This window comes from Mauremys mutica, chromosome 4 (assembly GCF_020497125.1).
Source record: "Mauremys mutica isolate MM-2020 ecotype Southern chromosome 4, ASM2049712v1, whole genome shotgun sequence".
NCBI classification, from domain to species: Eukaryota; Metazoa; Chordata; order Testudines; family Geoemydidae; genus Mauremys; species Mauremys mutica.
In genome coordinates this window covers 42,228,530-42,246,784 of record NC_059075.1, presented here as the reverse complement: position 1 = coordinate 42,246,784, position 18,255 = coordinate 42,228,530, and the positions used below count along the sequence as shown (strand labels likewise).

The following is an 18,255-nucleotide window of genomic DNA, read 5'->3' as shown; positions in this document are numbered from 1 at the left end:
GACATCACACTGTCATTGAAGCAGCATTTATAAACAGTGGGGTCAGGCAGATGTCACTGAGGGCAGCACTTGGTCTGCAGAACCTTCATTACAGATGATGATGTGCAAAGCAGAAATAAAACAGCTTGACTTTCAGAGCCTAAAGTGAGTTGGCATGATTGGTAGATAGAAAAAAAAATTTCCACTTGTAATCTAAGAACATTTGGTTTGGAGTGACTGAGATACAATAAATATGAAATGCTACGATGCTATTTTTAACAGTCGCTATTCTGAGAACTGCTTTTTAAAACCAGAACTGTGACAGCACCAGGTAAAACAGGGCCTTGAAAAGCTAGTGAGCAGAACCATCATTCAAAGAAAAGAACACTGCAGACAAGGGAGAGAAAGCGCCAAGTGGAGAAAAGAAACCATACAATTCATGGCACCAGCATGCATAGAGCCTAGGGAGACCCATGGGCCGGTCTTTGGCCAGCGTTGACTGACAGAACCTGATTGTGATGTTGATCAATCTTGTGTATTGAGCTTTTGTGTTAATTCTATTTCCCAGTATTCCCATTCAGGCACCTGCTCTGACTGATTGTTCCCTGTAGCCAGTAGTACTGTGGCTCAGAGGGAATGAAGTTGATTAGTATGTCAAATATCCATTTCCAAAAAGAATCCTTCTGCACTATTATTCTTTTATATATTTACTTTGTGTGGCACCAGCATTATCTGCGAAAGGTTCAAGAGTTCTGCACTGTCATAACCAACACAGGAACAGGGAGGAGATGATGCCTCTCTTCAGGCTTCTGCAAATCCACCTCAGAATCGGGTGGAGTCCTGAATGCAATCTGATATTGGCTATAGCCAGCTGCCTTAGCAAGAACTGGCCAACCCTGGCATATATGCAGAAATCAGAGGAGGTGGCTGCAGAGAGAGCTCTGCAAATCACTTCAGTTCTGGTTTGAACCCTATCCTTCCAATGTTTGTTTATTCCTTGGCAGACATGAAGTGTCTCAAGTGTGCTGAGTGTATCTCACACAAAAGCAAAGTGCCCACTGTGGAGAGAATAGACAGCAACAGAGGAAGCATACGGCTGTTATTGGGACCTCTTTCACTTTCTGCTACTGCTGCACAGAGGCATGCTTGTCATTTTAGCTCCTGAGTGCCTGGGTTAATCAGGCAGCTTGACCTTTTGACATTTTTTGGCAGCTGTAGCAGTGCATCTGAGAGAAGTGCCTTGATTTAACATACTGACACAGCTGGGCTCACTAGGTCTGCAGCTCTTAGCCCCTGGCCAGCCTCACATCATACACACAGACACACATGCAGAGGCCCCCAATCCAAGAACAACAAAGAGGAACAAGCCCTACTAGCACTGGCTCTTTACATCTGGTGCTGTCCTCTGGTCGAACCTCAGTTCTTGTATTATGTGAATTTTCTGGGATCAGTTCTGTTCCCCTTACCCCATTAGTTTCCCAGGAATAAGTTGTAACAATAAAGAGGGTCAACATTTAGATCCCCCGTAACCTGTAGAAGAGCAGCTCCCTCCAGATCTGCAGTCTGTGCCAGACAGTGTAGAAGAAAGTGGTGTTATGTCAAAGTGAAGGACGTCAGCTCCCATTCCAAGGCAGTCATCAGGCTAAGAAAGAATCAAGGCACTGATGAGAATTTATGCAAAGGTGAGAATGGAGAACGGGCAGTTTTAGAGACATTAAACAGGAAGAAATAACAGAACTTAGCGAGAGAAGGACTGTTGGGGAGAACCACCAAAGTTGACAGACACTGAGGCCTGGAAAAGGGGAAAGACAGTGAAGTTGTCAGGCAACTCAGGGATGGAGAAGAGAGGAACTGGAAGGAAAGATAATCAGTTCAGTTTGGGAAGTATGAACGGCAGTGGGACTTCTAAGAGGACACGAGAGAATTTGAGATGTGAGAATAAATAGATGGCAAGGGATTGGGGCAAAGATGTATATCTGAGAATCATCTGCATAGAGGTGATATTTGAAACTGCAGGAGTAGATGAGTTTACAGAGAGAAAGAGTATGTAGAAAAAGAAGATGGTGGGCAGGTGTGTGGGATGCCACCAGAGAGAGAGAGTTCTGTTTAAATGCAGTTATGGGTAGAAGCATAATCCTCCCACCCTCAGTTCTCCACGTGTCTTACTGTCACACCTGCTGACTTTACTGACACAACATCTTTTTATCTGTTAGTCCTGCAGACTTCACACAGCTACAGTGAGTGAGCTGGATTCGACTCTGACTCATGCAGCACTGACAGAATCGGCAGCTAAATTATGAGTGCAGAATCTTTATGTAAGAGGCAAAAAGAGTGCAGCTGGACTCTCAGGTCCTGGCTGAAGTTTGCAGCATTGGCAGTAAGAAACCATGAGCACAGTGGATCCAAAACTGTCCATAAAAAACAATAAACATGGAATCCAGCGTGTCATTTGACAATAGCATTTCAGACTATGACTGAGCTAAGGCAAAGACTGTTCCATGCAAATGTCATATCAGAGCCCTCTCCACAGGATCCCAATTTACTCCATGCAACCCAGCTGAGAAAAATACAGGTGCCCTTGCCTGGCCATACAGCTGTCAGGAGCACCTTTCTGGCAACTTGCTGACTGAAATCTGAAGACAAAAGGTGTCATTCAACCGTTCAGAAGTTGCTCACATGTGCCTGAGTCTGTTAGTCATCAGCACATCACATGGGGATTGGAGACTACTATTCTTATCACTGAGGAGAGCTGAAAGTTATTATGAACTTGTGCAACAGAGGGGAGTCAGGGGAGGAGGAGGAAGAATTGTGAAAGGCACAGGAGTACTGAGCAGGAGAGTCTGGAGTGACCAGAATAGAAAGTCAGGAGGGCCATGAAGTAGTCAGAAAGGATAGAGCCAGAGAGCCAGGAGGGGGAGTCAGGAGGGATCAGGGAGAGAGAGAGGAGCAGTGAGAAGGGAATAGATTCATAGATTTTAAGGCCAGAATGGACCATTATGATCATCTAGTTTGACCTAGAGTCCTCAGTGAGTTAATCCATTTTCAAGCAGGAGAAAGTGCTAATCTCACTATGAGAGTGATACTCCCCTGATAAAGGAAGCACAGTTGAACCGCACAAAGGCCAAGAGGATTTATTCTCTTTGTGCCCCAAACTTTTGTACTAACTGCAGATGGCCCTGCAGAGGCATCTGCTTTATGAAGTGCGTAAGGATTGGATTTTTCTTGTGTGTGGCTCTCAGTTTACAGCTCAGTGACTCTGTGTGCTTCTCCAGCTGGAGTCAGCGTGTGAGATCCTGAGCTTAGCTTTGAACACAGCCCTCTCTGCAACCTCCCTCCCTGTGTGTGGTAGTGTCCTACCAAATGGCTTAACAAAGATGTTCTTCGAGTGCTTGTTCATGTTGATTCCAATCAGGTGTGTCTGCGCCATGTGCACGGTTGTCGGAAACTTTTCCCTTAGCACCTCCCGTCAGCTCGGCTACAGAGCCTCCTGGAGTGGCGCCTTCATGGTGCTCAATATATAACCCTACTGACCTGACCCCCCTTCAGTTCCTTCTTACCATTCGTGGCGATGCTGGAACTGCGTTCACTTGCTTGCAAGTGCTCCCTTAGCCTAGTGCCTAGTTCTTCGTAGTTTTAGTGATTAATGTTGTTAGTATAGGTAGTAGTAGTGATTGGTGACTGGGATCATTTGTATCCCATCACCCCACCTTGGACTGCAAGGCATGCTGCAAGCCCAGAGGTTTAAGTCTTGCGGTGTTTGCCAGAAGTCTATGCCCAATAGTGACCCTCATGATTTGTGCCTTAGGTGCTTAGGGGAGGCGTATCAGTCAGAGCACTATAAGATTTATAAGGATTTCAAGCCTAGAACCAAGAAGGAGCAGGATTTCTGTTTAAAACAACTATTGATGGAAGCCGCACTCCATCCTGCGGCACCAGACCGCCAAGCCCCGGGCCCGAGTTCGTCGGTTCAGAGTGCCCCAGGATCGGTCTGCAACTTGGTGCCGATGAAGGACTCTGGCGGGAGAGACCCTCAGAACTGGAAATCCCCGGCACCACAGCAAGGAGCAGTGCCCCGGTACCGCTCCACGTCTCTGGGGCCACACGAGGCATAAGAAGACAGACAGAGGGTGCTCTCCTCAGAGGGCTGCGAGATCATCAGGGGATGCTCTGCTGCTCCAAAGGAAAGACTCAGCCACCAAGCAGCTGGCACCGTTGAGTCCGGCATTTAGTGACTCTCCTGCAGGGCAGTGCCTGGTGGAGGTGTTGGAGCAACCCTCCGCCTCGGACACTTTTTGAGGCTTCTAAGGACCTCATTGAAATTGTGGCGCCTCAACTATCAGAGAGAAGCCTCTGGCACCACCTAGATTGGTATCATCTAGAGGCAAGCCTGTGATGATGTGGTGCTCCTTGTCCCCATTCCCAGCACCATTCCTGATCCGCATCCCCAAAACACCACTCCCCAGCACCACCCACGGTACAAGTTTGCATGGCACCGGGTGAGAGGAAATCTACATCTTTGACATTGAGGGGTCAGTGCTGATCTAGGAAACCCTCAGAGGATCGGCACCATCCTACGGCACCAGGGCGCAGCAGCTGTTCCCCAGCACTGTATTTGCGGCACCGGTCTCATTCGAGGGACAGCCAGTTCCCATCCTCAACAGGGTCATCGTGACACCAATCCCCAACCTCTTCTTCACAGCACCGGCCACTGGCACAGTGGTCGTCAGCACCACCTTGGTCGTTGTCCTCGGGCTCCAAGGCCAAATCGTTTTATTCAAGGCGCAGTAGGCGTAGGTCCGGGAAGCTCTGGAGAGACGTCAAAACAGCATGGCAGCTGCAGTGGCTACCCCCCACACAATGGCCCTTCTGGACCCCCTGAGCTTACCACCAGGCCCAGGGTACCCCTTCAAGGGCTTCCAGGTCGGTGGCCTCAGGACGTCACCCCTCCCACTCACCGAGGAATAGACCTGCCCCTCGGGCAACGGAAGTGGCCCTCACCAGACTGCCCCCTCAAACTGCAGAGCAGTTGGGGGGATGTGGGTCCAGTGCCACCTGTAGCCCAGGACACTCCTAACTGGGCTGGAACAACAGGGGAACCTAGCACAGCCCAGGAACAATTAGGGCAGCTTGAGAGCCATGAGGACCCTGTAATCCCGATTGCTTCATCATCATCCTCGCCTGATGAGATGGTGTCAGGAGCGTGAGCCTCAGGTCCTCCACCCATTGACCACGGGGCTCACGAGGACCTACTCCACCACATAGCCCATAATATGGGTCTACAGGGAGGGGAGGCAACCAAATCGGAGGACACAATGCGGGACATCCTCACTTCGGAGGGTCCTTCCAGAGTGGCACTGCCAATAATTAAAACAATTCAGAATAACAAGAAGACCTTGTGGCAGACTCCAGCTTCCATTCCGCCCACCATGAGGGGTGTGGAGAGAAAAAACTTTGTCCCCTCCAAGGGATATGAGTTTTTATTTTCTCCCCCACACCCCTGCTCCTTGGTGGTCTCGACGGTAAATGAAAAAGAGTGCCAGGGCAACAGGCACCAGCCCCCAAGACTAAGGAGGCCAAACGTATAGACCTCTTTGGCAGGAAAGTGTATGCTGCTGGGGGCCTACAGCTGAGGATAGCCAACCAGCAGGCTATCCTCAGCAGGTATAACTTTAACTCTTGGGACGCTATGTCCAAATACAAAGAGATGCTCCCTGCAGAGTCAAGAGCGGAGTTCTCAGTTCTGGTTGAGGAGGGGAAGGCGGTGGCCAGGACGTCCCTTCGGGCCTCCCTTGACGCGGCCGACTCGGCAGCACAAACCATCTCCTCAGGGGTGGTCATGAGGAGAACCTTCTGGCTCCAGGCCCACAGACCCTGCAGGACCTTCCCTTTGATGACGCAGGGCTGTTTTCAGACCAGACAGATTCGAGACTCAAAGATTCAAGGGCAACAATGAAGTCTCTAGGGATGCATACACCTGCTACCCAGAGAAAACCTTTCAAACCTCAACCCCAGCAACAGCAGAGACAATATCAACCCCACCCAAGTCAGGACCTTTACCACCGTAAGGTCAGGAACAATAGGCATAGGCCGTCTAACCAGTCGTCAGTCCAGGGCCAGGGCCTGACTAAGCCACAGTCGGGATCCAAACAAGGGTTTTGAGGGGATGCCTGAGGACGGCATGCCAGACGTCATACCGGATCCTTCTCCCTGCTTTCTGAACTGTCTATTCCACTTCTACCATACGTGGTCTGTTATAACGTTGGACCGTTGGGTCCTTCATACGGTAGAGGTGGGATATTCTCTCCAATTCTGCTCCTCACCGCCCTCCCAGCCCCCTTCCCCATCCCTCTTCAGGGACCCTTCTCATGAGCAACTCCTTGTACAGGAGGTGCAATTGCTTCTCGCCTTAGGGGCAGTGGAGGAGGTTCCTCGGGAGCTATGGGGCAAGGGGTTCTACTCCCGTTACTTCCTAATCCCAAAAGCAAAGGGGGGAGGGTCTCAGACCCATCTTAGACCTGTGAGGACTCAACCAGTTTATGGTAAAGTTGAAGTTCCACATGGTCTCCCTGAGCTCGATTATTCCTTCCCTGGATCTGGGGGACTGGTACGCTGCCCTCAACATGAAAGATGCGTACTTCCACATAGCCATTCATCCGTCCCACAGACGTTTCCTGAGGTTTGTGGTCAATCACAAGCACTACCAGTTCACGGTGCTCCAATTCAGTTTATCGACGGCCCGCTGAGTCTTCACCAAGTGCACGTCAGTGGATGGGACCTTTCTCCGCAAGAGGCAGGTACAGGTGTATCCCTACCTCGACGATTGGCTGCTGTGGGGGTGTTCCAGGGAGCAGGTGGAGTTCCAAGTGCAGTTAGTCACAAATACCTTCCAGAGACTGGGTCTCCTCCTCAACGTGGACAAGTCAACGCTGTCACCGACCCAAAGAATAGAATTCATTGGGGCAGTGCTGCTAGACTTAGTTCAGGCGAGAGCGATACTACTGGGGTCCAGAGTCCAAGCACTAACAGGAATCATTCAGACTCTCAAGAGATACCCCACCACGACTGCAAGGGTATGCCTGAGTCTTCTCGGACACATGGCAGCATGCATCCATGTGGTCAGACATGCCAGACTAAGACTCAGGCCAGTTTATTCTCAATTATCGCCTCAGTTTATCACCCAGGCTGACACAGTTTGGACTCGGTAGTAACAGTGCTGAGACGAGTCCTGGGCACCGTATGCTGGTGGCTGGACTGTGAGGGAGTCCTATTCAGCGCTCCTCAGCCATCCATGACCTTGGTAACAGATGCATCAGACCTGGGTTGGAGGGGCCCACCTTGGAGATCTATAGATGCAGGGCAGGTGGTTGCAGTCCAAGATCCTGCTCCACATCAATATAAAGGTGCTCAGAGCGGTGAGACTAGCCTGCCAGACCTTCAAGGACAGACTTCAAGGTCAGTGCGTGGGGGTGTTGACCAACAATACCACTGCGATGTTTTACATAAACAAAGAGGGCAGAGCCCACTCCTCCCCTCTCTGTCACAAAGCTCTCCAGCTTTGGGATTTCTTTATAGCCCACTCAGGACGCCTCCAGGTGAATAATCTCCCAGAACGAGATTGCAGACTGTCTCAACAGGTTGTTTCTCAACCACGAGTGGTCAGTCCGTCTGGACGTCTTACATTCCATCTTCCAAAGGTGGGGCTTTCCCCAGGTGGACCTATTCACCACCAGGAGCAACAGGAATTGTCCAACGTTCTGCTCCTTCCAGAAACACCGTCTGGGCTCCATCTCGGAAGCATTCTTGCTACCTTGGGGTGACTACTTCATGTATGCCTTCCCACCGGTCCCACTCATTCACAAGGTGCTGCTCAAGATCCGCAGAGACAAAGCTGATGTGATGATGCTGGCCCCGACATGGCCCCGACAACATTGGTATTCCATGCTTCTGGAGATGTCAGTGGACGCCTTGATAGCACTACCACTTTACCCAGATCTGATTACCCAAGACCATGGTCGCCTCCTTCACCCAGACCTCCAATCTCTTCATCTCATGGCTTGGAAGCTTCATGGTTAAACCCAACGGACCTCCAATGCTCAAATTTGGTGAAGGAGGTGTTGCTTGGTAGTAGGAAACCTTCCACTAGGGTCACTTATCTAGCTAAGTGGAAAAGGTTCTCGTGCTGGTGTGAGCATCATCACACATCTCCGCTTCAGACATCTATACCACTCATCCTGGAATACCTACTACATCTGAAACAGCAAAGGTTGGCAGGATCATCCATCAGGGTACACCTTGCGGCCATCTTGGCATTTCACCCGGGAAAGTCAGGGCTCTCTGTATTCGCCAACTCCATGGTGGGCCGTTTCCTAAAGGGTTTGGAAAGACTATACCCACATTCTTGACCACCTATACCCACTTGATCTCAATCTGGTTCTCTCCAGACTAATGGGAGCCCCGTTTGAACCACTGGCTACATGCTCCCTTCTGTATCTCTCGTGGAAGGTAGTGTTCCTGATTGCCATCACTTCAGCCAGGAGGGTGTCCGAGTTAAAAGCACTGACCTCCACCCCCCACCCTCCCACGGTCTTCCATAAGGACAAGGTGCAGCTCAGGCCTCATCTAGCCTTCTTGCCCAAGATGGTATCTCAATTCCACATTGGACAAGACATTTTTCTACCAGTCTTCTATCCCAAGCCGCATGCCAATGCGTGGGAGCAGAGACTTCATTTGCTAGACATCCGGAGAGCGCTAGCGTTCTATACTGAGCGCACAAAACTTTCAGGAAATTGAATCAACTGTTCATAGCGGTGGCAACTCGGATGAAAGGGCTTCCAGTCTCCTCACAGCACATTTAGTTATGGATAATGGAGGGCATCCGTATTTGCTACGACTTCGCCAAGGTTCCAGCTACACCTATTACAGCACACTCGACGTGGGTTCAAGCCTCATCCACAGCTTTCCTGGCCCAGGTGCCCATCCAGGAGATCTGCAGAACAGTGACCTGGTCATCCATGCACACGTTTACTACCCACTATGCCATCACACAGCATGCCAGAGAGGATGCAGCTTTTGACAGGGCAGTTCTCTAATCAGTGGTTCCTTAACTCCAACCCCACCTCCAGGGGAGAGCTTGGGAGTCACCTGACTGGAATCGATGTGAACAAACACTCAAAGAAGAAAAAATGGTTACTCGCCTTCTTGTAAGTATTGTTCTTTGAGATGTGTTGTTCACGTCCATTCCAATACCCTCCCTCCTTCCCCTCTGTCGGAGTAGGCGACAAGAAGGAACTGAAGGGGGAGTCAGGTTGGCAGGGTCATATATTTAGCACCATGAAGGTGCCACTCCAGGGGGCTCCCTAGCCAACCTGACGGGAGCTGCTAAGGGAAAACAGCAACAAAGAGTCCTGTGGCACCTTATAGACTAACAGATGTATTGGAGCATAAGCTTTCGTGGGTGAATACCCACTTCGTCAGATGCATGTAAGGGAAAAGTTTCTGATGACCGTGCACGTGGCGTGTGCACACCTGATTGGAATTGACATGAACAACACATCTTGAAGAGCAACAATTACAAGAAGGTAAGTAACTGTTTTTTCTTTTCTGTTTCAGAGCTCTGAGTAGTATGGACCCCATGGTACTATTAAGTGTGTTCTGTGACTTGGCAGCTCAAAACCAAATGCTTTTTCCTTCACTTCCCATCTGCTTCTCTCAGAGCCAGGCACAGGGGCATTCAGGACAAACAGCTGTTTGAGGCATATAGAAGGAGTGGCTCTTGCAGGTGCTTGTGGGCTCACTTATCTCCCTTCTACCTTTTTTGAGCTTCCTGCTGGCACTGCCCATTTCTTTCCACATTCAGATAGTGTTTTGTGGCTCCCATCTCTGAGCCCCAGTGGCCTATATGACTTAGTGTCTCTCACTGGCCTGGCCTTTCCATGCTGATCTCATTCTAATCCAGTGCTTTTATCTGCCAGGGTAACTTCTACAGAAGGGCAGCTGAATGGATTCCAGAACAGCCTTAACAGCGCAGCATCCTGTGAGCCAGGCACAAAAGCCACAGGTGAGTGCAGGTCCCACAAACAAGGAGAGAAGAGTAAAGGAATGGAATGATGGACTGTGCTGATCTCCAGGAGTTGGCAGGGAAGGGGCCAACCCTCTGGCTAGAGAAAAAGACAGTTTCTTACCCTGAGTGCAGTGGTTTGCAAGTAGCAGCCCCGGGGCCATCTGAGGGTGGAACTAATTCCTCCTGGGACACTGTAAGAAGGACTTACTGAGGAGGAGCTGGGGCTGAGTCTGGCAAGGAGAGGTGGAGATGAAGGATCCCTAGAAATATGGTTGAAAGGAGAGCTTGACTAAAATGAGCCACCTTTGCTTTTAGCTTTGGCTAAGGGACACTCTGCTGTTTCTGTTTGGCCTTTAAAAGGCCAGGGCATTTTTTACTTTTACTTTTCTGTCTTGCAATAAAGCCTCTCTGTCCAGAAAGGGTTACTCTAGGTATGTCATATGGATTTGTCTTCTCTAATTTTCTTACTTCTCTGGTTCATGACTGCTTAATTCAAAGAGGTTCCTCTGGGACTGGTGTCTAGGGAACAAGAACCTGATCTTTTTCCATTGCTTCAAAAGTGTCTGCAGAACAGATATGTTGTTGGTTTAGATGAACCAAAACTGTATGTGATGTTATTGCCAAGGCCCTGTGTATTCTGTGATGCTGCAGCCATGGAATTTGCAGCAGAATTGAGCTCCAGAATCTGAGCTTTAATTTTTAAAGAATTATATTTTTAGCCCTTATGGTTGCTAAGAAAACCATGAGAACATGACTTGAGTGTCTCTGATGCAGTGATTTCTGCCTGAGTCTGCACAGCCTGAAACAATAGCTCAAAAAGAAGTGACCTGCCCCATTCATCTCTAGTGGGGGTGGTTAGCTCTGAAATTTAAGGATGACATTTCCGATATTAACATTAACAATTTCATTGCTGATCCTTTAGCAAAAACATCCAGCTAATGCAATTCTTGTACAATTCCAAACTTCCTCCCATGCTTTACCACCTGCCAAAACCTTCAGCTTTACTACCAGCAGTTTTTACAACAGTTAACAGAAAAATCTGCAGCCTTCTCAGACCTGATAATGTGGGTGGGGCAGTGTAAAATGGGATTAAATTTGAAAATAAATAACACAATTTCTCTATTTTAATGTATATGTAGTTGGTGCAGAATTCTAGTTTGCACAGTTCAAAACCCGTTTGCTGCAGAGTATTGGGGCCATGATATGTATAGGACTACAGATTAAAAGCCCTGTTCTGAGGATCTGACCCAAGGGGAAAAAATAGCGGGTGCTTAGCACCCACTAGCCACAGCTGTTCGAGCAGCTGCCACCAATCAGCTGTTGAAGCGGCTGAGGGAGACACTTGCAGGAGGGTGGAAAGCAGTGAGCAGTGGGCAAGCGGGGCCTCGGGGGAGGGTTGGAGCGAGGGAGGGAAGAGGCAGAGTGAGGGCGGGGCCTCGGGGAGGAGCGGAACAGGGGCGGAAAGAGGAGGAGTGAGGGTGGAGCCTTGAGGGAGGGGCGGAGTGGGGGCAGGAAGAGGCGGGGTGAGGGTGAGGCCTCAGGGGAGGGTGGAGTGAGGACAGGGTCTTGGGGTGAAGCGGGGGTGGAGCACCCCTAGGGAAAAAGAAAACTCAGTGCCTATGATCTGATCAAGCTGATTTATGCAATCCTGCATGAACATGCCAGTCTGTTGAGCACTGTTCTTCTCTTGGTTGCTCCCTCCAGAGCTCCCGCCATTGCCACCCTACAGTCTTCAGCCTTGCAGGAAGCAAACCCTTTACCTGCAATGTATTCTCCGACTCCCTTCTGGCCACCGCTGAAAGTATCTCCTTCTGTTGATCCTGTATGTGTCTACTGTAACTGCAGGCAGCAACCTCTCCCTATTTCTGTGAGCATCTTCCCGGAATTAATGCAGAGCACGTGTGAGGGGAATTGTCAGTAGAGGGACAATAGACAGCAACAGTCTAGAACTGTAGGAAATGTAAGCTAGATAGTATGGGTCCCTTGGTAATTGTGAGATCCTCTTTAAGGGAGAGATGTAACCATTCGTACTGGGAGTGTTCAAGTTGAAGTGAACACATGAGGTAGAAATCTTAGTCCTCTCCTGCAGGATGTGGCTAGCTGACCCAGGGCAAACCTGCCTCTCTGAATCTGAAATGAAGAGTTTAGGCCAGAGCCTGTTGTATAAGCTCGAGTGACAGAGCTCAGAGCTTGGAGGAGGGCTAATGGAAGCATGACTTGCTGGGTAAGCCACCTAAAGCCTTCTCCTTGCCCCGGAAGAAAGGTGCTACAGCTCCAAGAGTAGTGTGTGCTATTTCAGTGAGCAAAATAACTGGAGAGAAGGGATTGTTGCTCTTGGAAATGTGAGGGGAAGATACTTTGCCCAGTTCAACTTTAGGCCCCCCTTTTCCAGGTGCCTGAGGGACTAAGCCATTTTTCCTCCTCTCCCTCTGCAACCCAGTACCTTCTTTGTTCTGTAGCCCTTGTTTCTCTCATCATAAGGTTTGGTTATCATTTCACTTATAAGTAGTGCCCTACATGTGCCTGGCACTGACTAGAGAGATTGGAGACATGGGCCCTGCCCTGAGGAGCATGCAGTCTAGCTCAGATACAATATGGCATGACTTTGGGGAAGAGAGAAGGGAGGTTGTTCTGAGGGACTTGTCCTAGAAGTAGAATGGATAGTAACCTGGAAAGGCAAGAGATTAAATAGGGCAGTTCCATCCACAGCCTCAGGGTCAGCAAGGGAGGATGCAGGCAAAATACCTTCCCTTCTGTCTCTCAGCCTGAAAGTTCCACATGGATTCTGAAGTGTCAGAAGGAGCATTCACTCTCTGCTTGGCCAATTCAAACTCAGTTTATTAGGTCCTGACATGGAAACCTTCAGGGTAGTGAATTGGGAAGCAGCACAACCACATCCACTGGGGAAAATAGGTTCAGGAGAGTATTACTTGAGCAAACTCATTGAGCACCCTGCTCCCTAGTGGGCAGGGCTTTGACTGACTTTTGAGTTGGGAAAGGCTATCAGTGGAGAGATCCTTCTGCCCATTTGATTATACGGCAGTATCTTCGCAGGGTTTAGAGCTGCATCTCCCTCCTCCTCTACTGCTCGGCTGTAGAGACTACTCCTGGATGAGTCCTGCCCTTTCTGATCTATAAGATGGGGTGTCTGAGAAGGCCAGTCAGACACCAGCATACAGAGGGTGAAATCCTGGCTCAATGGAAGTCAATGTGAACAACTCCCATTGACGATATTGGGACCAAGATTTAAAACAGAGGCTCTAAGCCTCTTTCACATGTCTGTACCAATGTATATCTCTGGGTATGTTGTAATCCCTTGGGGCAGGATGGGTCTGCAGTCACACTACCATAAACAGAGACACATGGAAAAGCTGTTTGGGTCCCTGTTGTTCCAGACATACCCACTGGGCTATTGCTGCCTTCTGATGGTTGTTAGCATAAGGGATGTGTGGGTCAAGTAGTAGGGAGGCTTCTGTGCAGAAGGAGGGAGGGACAGCCCCAAGCTAAGCCATCTTTTCCATTTTCCAGGTCCTTTGGAAGTTGGCCCCCAGCTTATATTCGCCAGATCCAAATCTTTTTCCAGCCGTTCCAGATCCAGTGGCACAGTTGTAGGGCAGAGAAAGAGAAAGACAGTGCAGGCAGGGCCAGTTTAAGGTAACAGCAGCCACCTTTGGACTCCCAGCCCATTCTTCTTCCTCTGTCCTCAGAGGTAACTCTGATTGCCTTGCTAGGGGTAGTAGACTTTGGGTCTCAGCAAAGAGAAGAAGAGTGAGAGAGGCAGAGAAGGTGAGTCTGAGGTTCTGTGGAAGTGAGAAACACAGGCACTAGAGAAGCTGGCAACCAATCTGCTCAGATAAGAATCCACTTGCAGGTGGTACTGCAGGTGTAAGAAAATACTAGTTCTTCGAGTGCTTGCTTATGTCCATTCCATTGTAGGGATGTGTGCTCGCCACTGCACTGGTGCCGGAAGTTTTTACCCACAGTGGTATCCATAGGGGACCAGCTCTGGTGCCTCTGGATTGGCGTGCATATGCGCTGGTATAAGAGTGCCGCTGGCCCCCTCCCTCCCTCCCTCAGTTCCTTCTTACCGGCCAATGTTGGTGCTGGAACACTCCCCTTGCTCTAGCAAGTGGTCTCCTTTCAGTGGTTCTTTAAACTTTTTTCTTTGAAAATAGTTGTAGTTAGCTGATAGTTAGCAGTTCTTCATAGTTTAGTATACTTTAGTGATAGCTAGTCCCCTGAAGGACTTAGTCCAAAGATGGGGCATGCCCTGCTCCTTGGGCTTCAAGCCTTGCAATCACTGTAAGAAGCCCATGCCAATCAGCGATCCACAAATAAGCCCACCCCACGATCTGTCTCCTACTCTGGGGAGTGGTAGAGGCACGCGGTACCTCATGGTGCCATCCACCCCGGAAGCCTTTTCAAGCGGCAAACGACATCTTCTCCCTCCCCATGCTGCCCACTCCTCAGGAAGAGAGACCCAAGGACCCCTCCCTCTCATCCGTCTCAAGGTAAAAGTCTTTAATGGCACCCATCATAATTCATCCCTATGGCACCATACCCCAGCCCAATCTCACTCTCCAGTGCCGTGCCAGCAACCTCCAGAGCTGCACAGACCCGCAACCAGTTGACGAATTTCCAGCACAGATCGCCAGACACCAGGCACCAAGCCCTGGGATCCCAACGCTAGTCACCGGACCCACAATACTGGGCTGCAGAGGCACGCCATCGGTTCCCAGAACCCTGGCAACAGTCACCTGGCAGGCACTGCTCACCAGTTCCCAAGCACTGCTAACCAGAGCCTCCTTGGCACTCTCAGGAGTCCCGGCACCGCTCCTCGAAGCCTTGCCAGTTACCACTGCCCCAATACTGGTCGCCAGAGCCTCAACACCAGTCGTCAGTCACCAGAGCGTCATAGATGGTCCCCACACTCCCGGTCCTGGTCACCAGAGCCTGCACACCATCCTCGGAGCAAGTGGTATCGCTCCCCGGATTATTACCAGGCCTATACACAATACCGCCGGTCGCTGAATATGCAACATGGCTCAGCAGGTTCCTGGTACTGCTCCCCGAATGGCAGGCATGAGGCAGACAGATACAGCAGGAAAGCCTACCCTATGGTGATGCCAGCATGGTCACCTGAAGAAGATTATTGCTCCTCAGGCTCTGAGAGTGAGGAGTTGCCAGCCCCAAAAGACCTACCACCACTTGCACAGTCAGCAGGTTTTCCCCAGGGCCAATCTATAAGTACGTGGCCACAGGGTCAAAGCCCGGGGCCCTGGCAGAGGTATAACCCATAAGCATGTTCCCAAGCTGGGAGTCCTCAGACCCAGCGCTTAGTCTCAGGGTCTTCAACATCAGTGTCTCACCCCACTATCCCCCAGAGCTTGGATGTCGGGTTGGGCCAAGGGGCCCGGGAACCACTCCCTCCAGGACATGTGGCTCTCCAGGCAAGGAACAGGGAACCCGCCCCTCACCCTGGGCTGGTCTCCTCCTCCTTATTGCCTGATGAGGAAGTAGCAGGGCCCTTGCAGATGGTGCCTCAAGATGATGTCAAAGACCATCAGGAGCTTAAACAGGTTGCAGCGAACCTGGGATTGATGGCGGAGATGTTCAAACTAGTGGACTCTCTATTTGACGTGCTGGCCGCAGCAGCCCCAGCAAGGGTGGCCCTTCCTGTCCATGATGGGGTGGTCAACATCGTAAAAGCCTTGTGGCAGACCCCGTCATCCTTACCACCTATGTCCAAGAGGGCAGACCGCAAGTATTGCGTCCCTGCAAAAGGGTTCGAGTACTTGTACACGCCCCCACCCCCGGGTCGCTAGTAGTAGCGGCACCCAACAAGTGCGGCAGGCAGGGTTAGCCCAGCTCGACCTCCCAGGAATAAAGACACAAAATGACTCATATATGGCAGGAAAATTTATTCTACAGCCAGCCTACAGTTTCGCATTGCAAACCACCAGGCCCTGCTTGGCAGATATCATTTTAATGTATGGCAATCCATGGCCAAGTTTACTGACTCGCTCCCGCAGGACTTTAAGCAGGAGTTCAATGCCATATTAGATGAAGATAGAGCAATTTCAAGGGCCTCCCTCCAGGCTACCTCAGACGCAGCAGATTCCACTGCCAGAGCCATAGTGTCGGTGGTGTCAATGAGGCGGGCGTTGTGGCTGTAGTCATCTGGCCTGTCAGTGGAAGTCCAACAATCTATCCAGGATTTCCCATTTGACAGGTTGGCCCTGTTTACTGAACAAACGGACAGCAGATTACACAACCTGAAAGACTCTAGGACCACTCTGCTCGCTGGGTCTGTACAGTACCCCCCTGGCCCATGCTAGGAAGAGATTTAAACCTCAGCACACACACAGGTTCACAAGCTAGGCCAGAGCAGAACCATACCACAGAAGGAGCAGGGGATATAGGCGTCGCCAAGGTCAACCTTTGGCAGTGGAGTCTCATTTGGACTCGAGTCATGCCCCTCCTAAGAACAAGCAATCATTTGAAGGGACACTCGAAGATGACCTCCCAGCCTGCAACCAGGATCTATCTCACCATTTATTTTCCAACCATTTATTACCTTACCTCCCCACTGGGACCACCATAACTATGGACCACGGGGTCCTCAATATGGTGGCAGTGGGGTACACCCTCCAATTTCTGTCCCTCCTTCCCACCCCCCTTTCCCGTTCCTCTTCAGAGATCCTTCCAATGAGCACCTGCTCACCTAGGAGGTGCAAGCCCTCCTACGACTGGGGGCCATAGAGGACGTTCCTGCTGAACAAAGAGAGCAAAAATCCTGGTATTTTCTCATTCCAAAGCCTATGCCACATCCTAGACCTGTGAAACCTCAACAAATACCTCAAAAAGTTGAGGTTCCGCCTGGCCTCCATCATTCCCATCCTGGAGACTGGTATGCTGCCCTCGACCTGAAGGATGCATAGTTTTATATTTCCTGGCCACAGGAGATTCCTACAGTTTGTGAGAAGTTCCCTGGCTCCTGTTCTGCCTAGCGACGGCACCAAGAGTGGTTACAAAGTGCATGGTGGTAATCACAGCCTACCCCAGGCATCGGGGTATCCAGATATTTTCCCTATCTCGACAACTGGCTCATCAAGGGCCGCTCTGAGCAGCAGGTACAATGCAGTGTCTGGGCTCTGCAACCCACTTGCGAAGCTCTGGGCCTGTTGATAAATGAACCAAAATCAACATTGGTCCCTGTTCAGAGGATAGAGTTCATAGGAGCTGTCTTCGACTCCACCCAGGCCAGAGCATTTTTGCCACAAACCAGGTTCAAGGCAATGTCAGATCTGATCACACAAGTCACCACACACCCGCTCATCAGTGCTCGGGTCTGCCTCAGACTCCTGGGGCCAGGGCCTGGGGTGGAAGTGACGAATCCATCACTTCTGGGACCAACCCGTCATTTCCAAGACCAATCACGCTGGCTAATCACACCAGCCTGCAGGGGCCCCCAAAGCACAGGGCCCAGGGCGGTCGCCCCGATTCACCATACCCAAGGGACGGCTCTACCTGGGGCACATACCCACGTACACCTATGTTGTCTGGCACACAAGACTATGGCTAACACCCCTTCAAATGTGGTTGTCGTTGGTCTGTTCCCCAGCCATACACTCTTTAAACAGGCTTCTCATGATCCCGCCCCAGGTACTCACCTCCCTAGAATGGTGGTCCAACCTGCACCCGCTGATGGAAGATGTTCCATTTGTGACTCAGAGACACTCAGCATCCCTAGTGTCGAATGCATCTGACCTCAGTTGGGAAGCGCACCTTGGTGCCCTCAAGACTCAAGGACTATGGTTGCGAGAGGAGTTGTCGCTTCACATAAATGTCCGAGAGCTTTGGGCCGTCCTCCTAGCTTGTGAGGTATTTCTTCCCCATCTATCTGGTCGAGTGGTACAGGTGCTGACAGACAACATGGCCGCCATGTTCTATGTCAACAGACAGGAGGGAGCCCGATTATTGGCCTTGTGTCAGGAGGCCCTTTGCCTGTGGGACTTCTGTATCCAGCGTGCGATCCACCTGGAAGCCTCCCATCTACCTGGCGTTCGGAACATACTGGCTGATCACCTAAGCAGGTCCTTCTTCTCTCACCATGAGTCGTCCCTCCACTCAGAGGTCATCAGAGGTGGGGAGCTCCCCAAGTGGACCTGTTCACTACCAAGCAGAACAGAAAATGTCACCAGTTCTGCTCTCTG

The 18,255-nt window shown here is 50.5% G+C and overlaps 1 protein-coding gene across 7 annotated transcripts in view; it reads left to right on the top strand.

The window, feature by feature from the left end:
- Positions 1 to 18,255, top strand: part of TTLL5 (tubulin tyrosine ligase like 5) — a 233,541-nt gene that overhangs the window by 195,752 nt on the left and 19,534 nt on the right. For 6 of the 7 annotated variants that reach the window (XM_045014664.1, XM_045014666.1, XM_045014665.1 and 3 more), the window contains 2 exons: positions 9,951 to 10,036; positions 13,568 to 13,693. In XM_045014664.1, coding sequence (XP_044870599.1) covers positions 9,951 to 10,036; positions 13,568 to 13,692 — 211 coding nt within the window. In that variant the 3' untranslated portion in view covers position 13,693. The remainder of the gene's footprint in view (positions 1 to 9,950; positions 10,037 to 13,567; positions 13,694 to 18,255) is intronic. The other variant, XM_045014669.1, reaches the window with a different exon arrangement.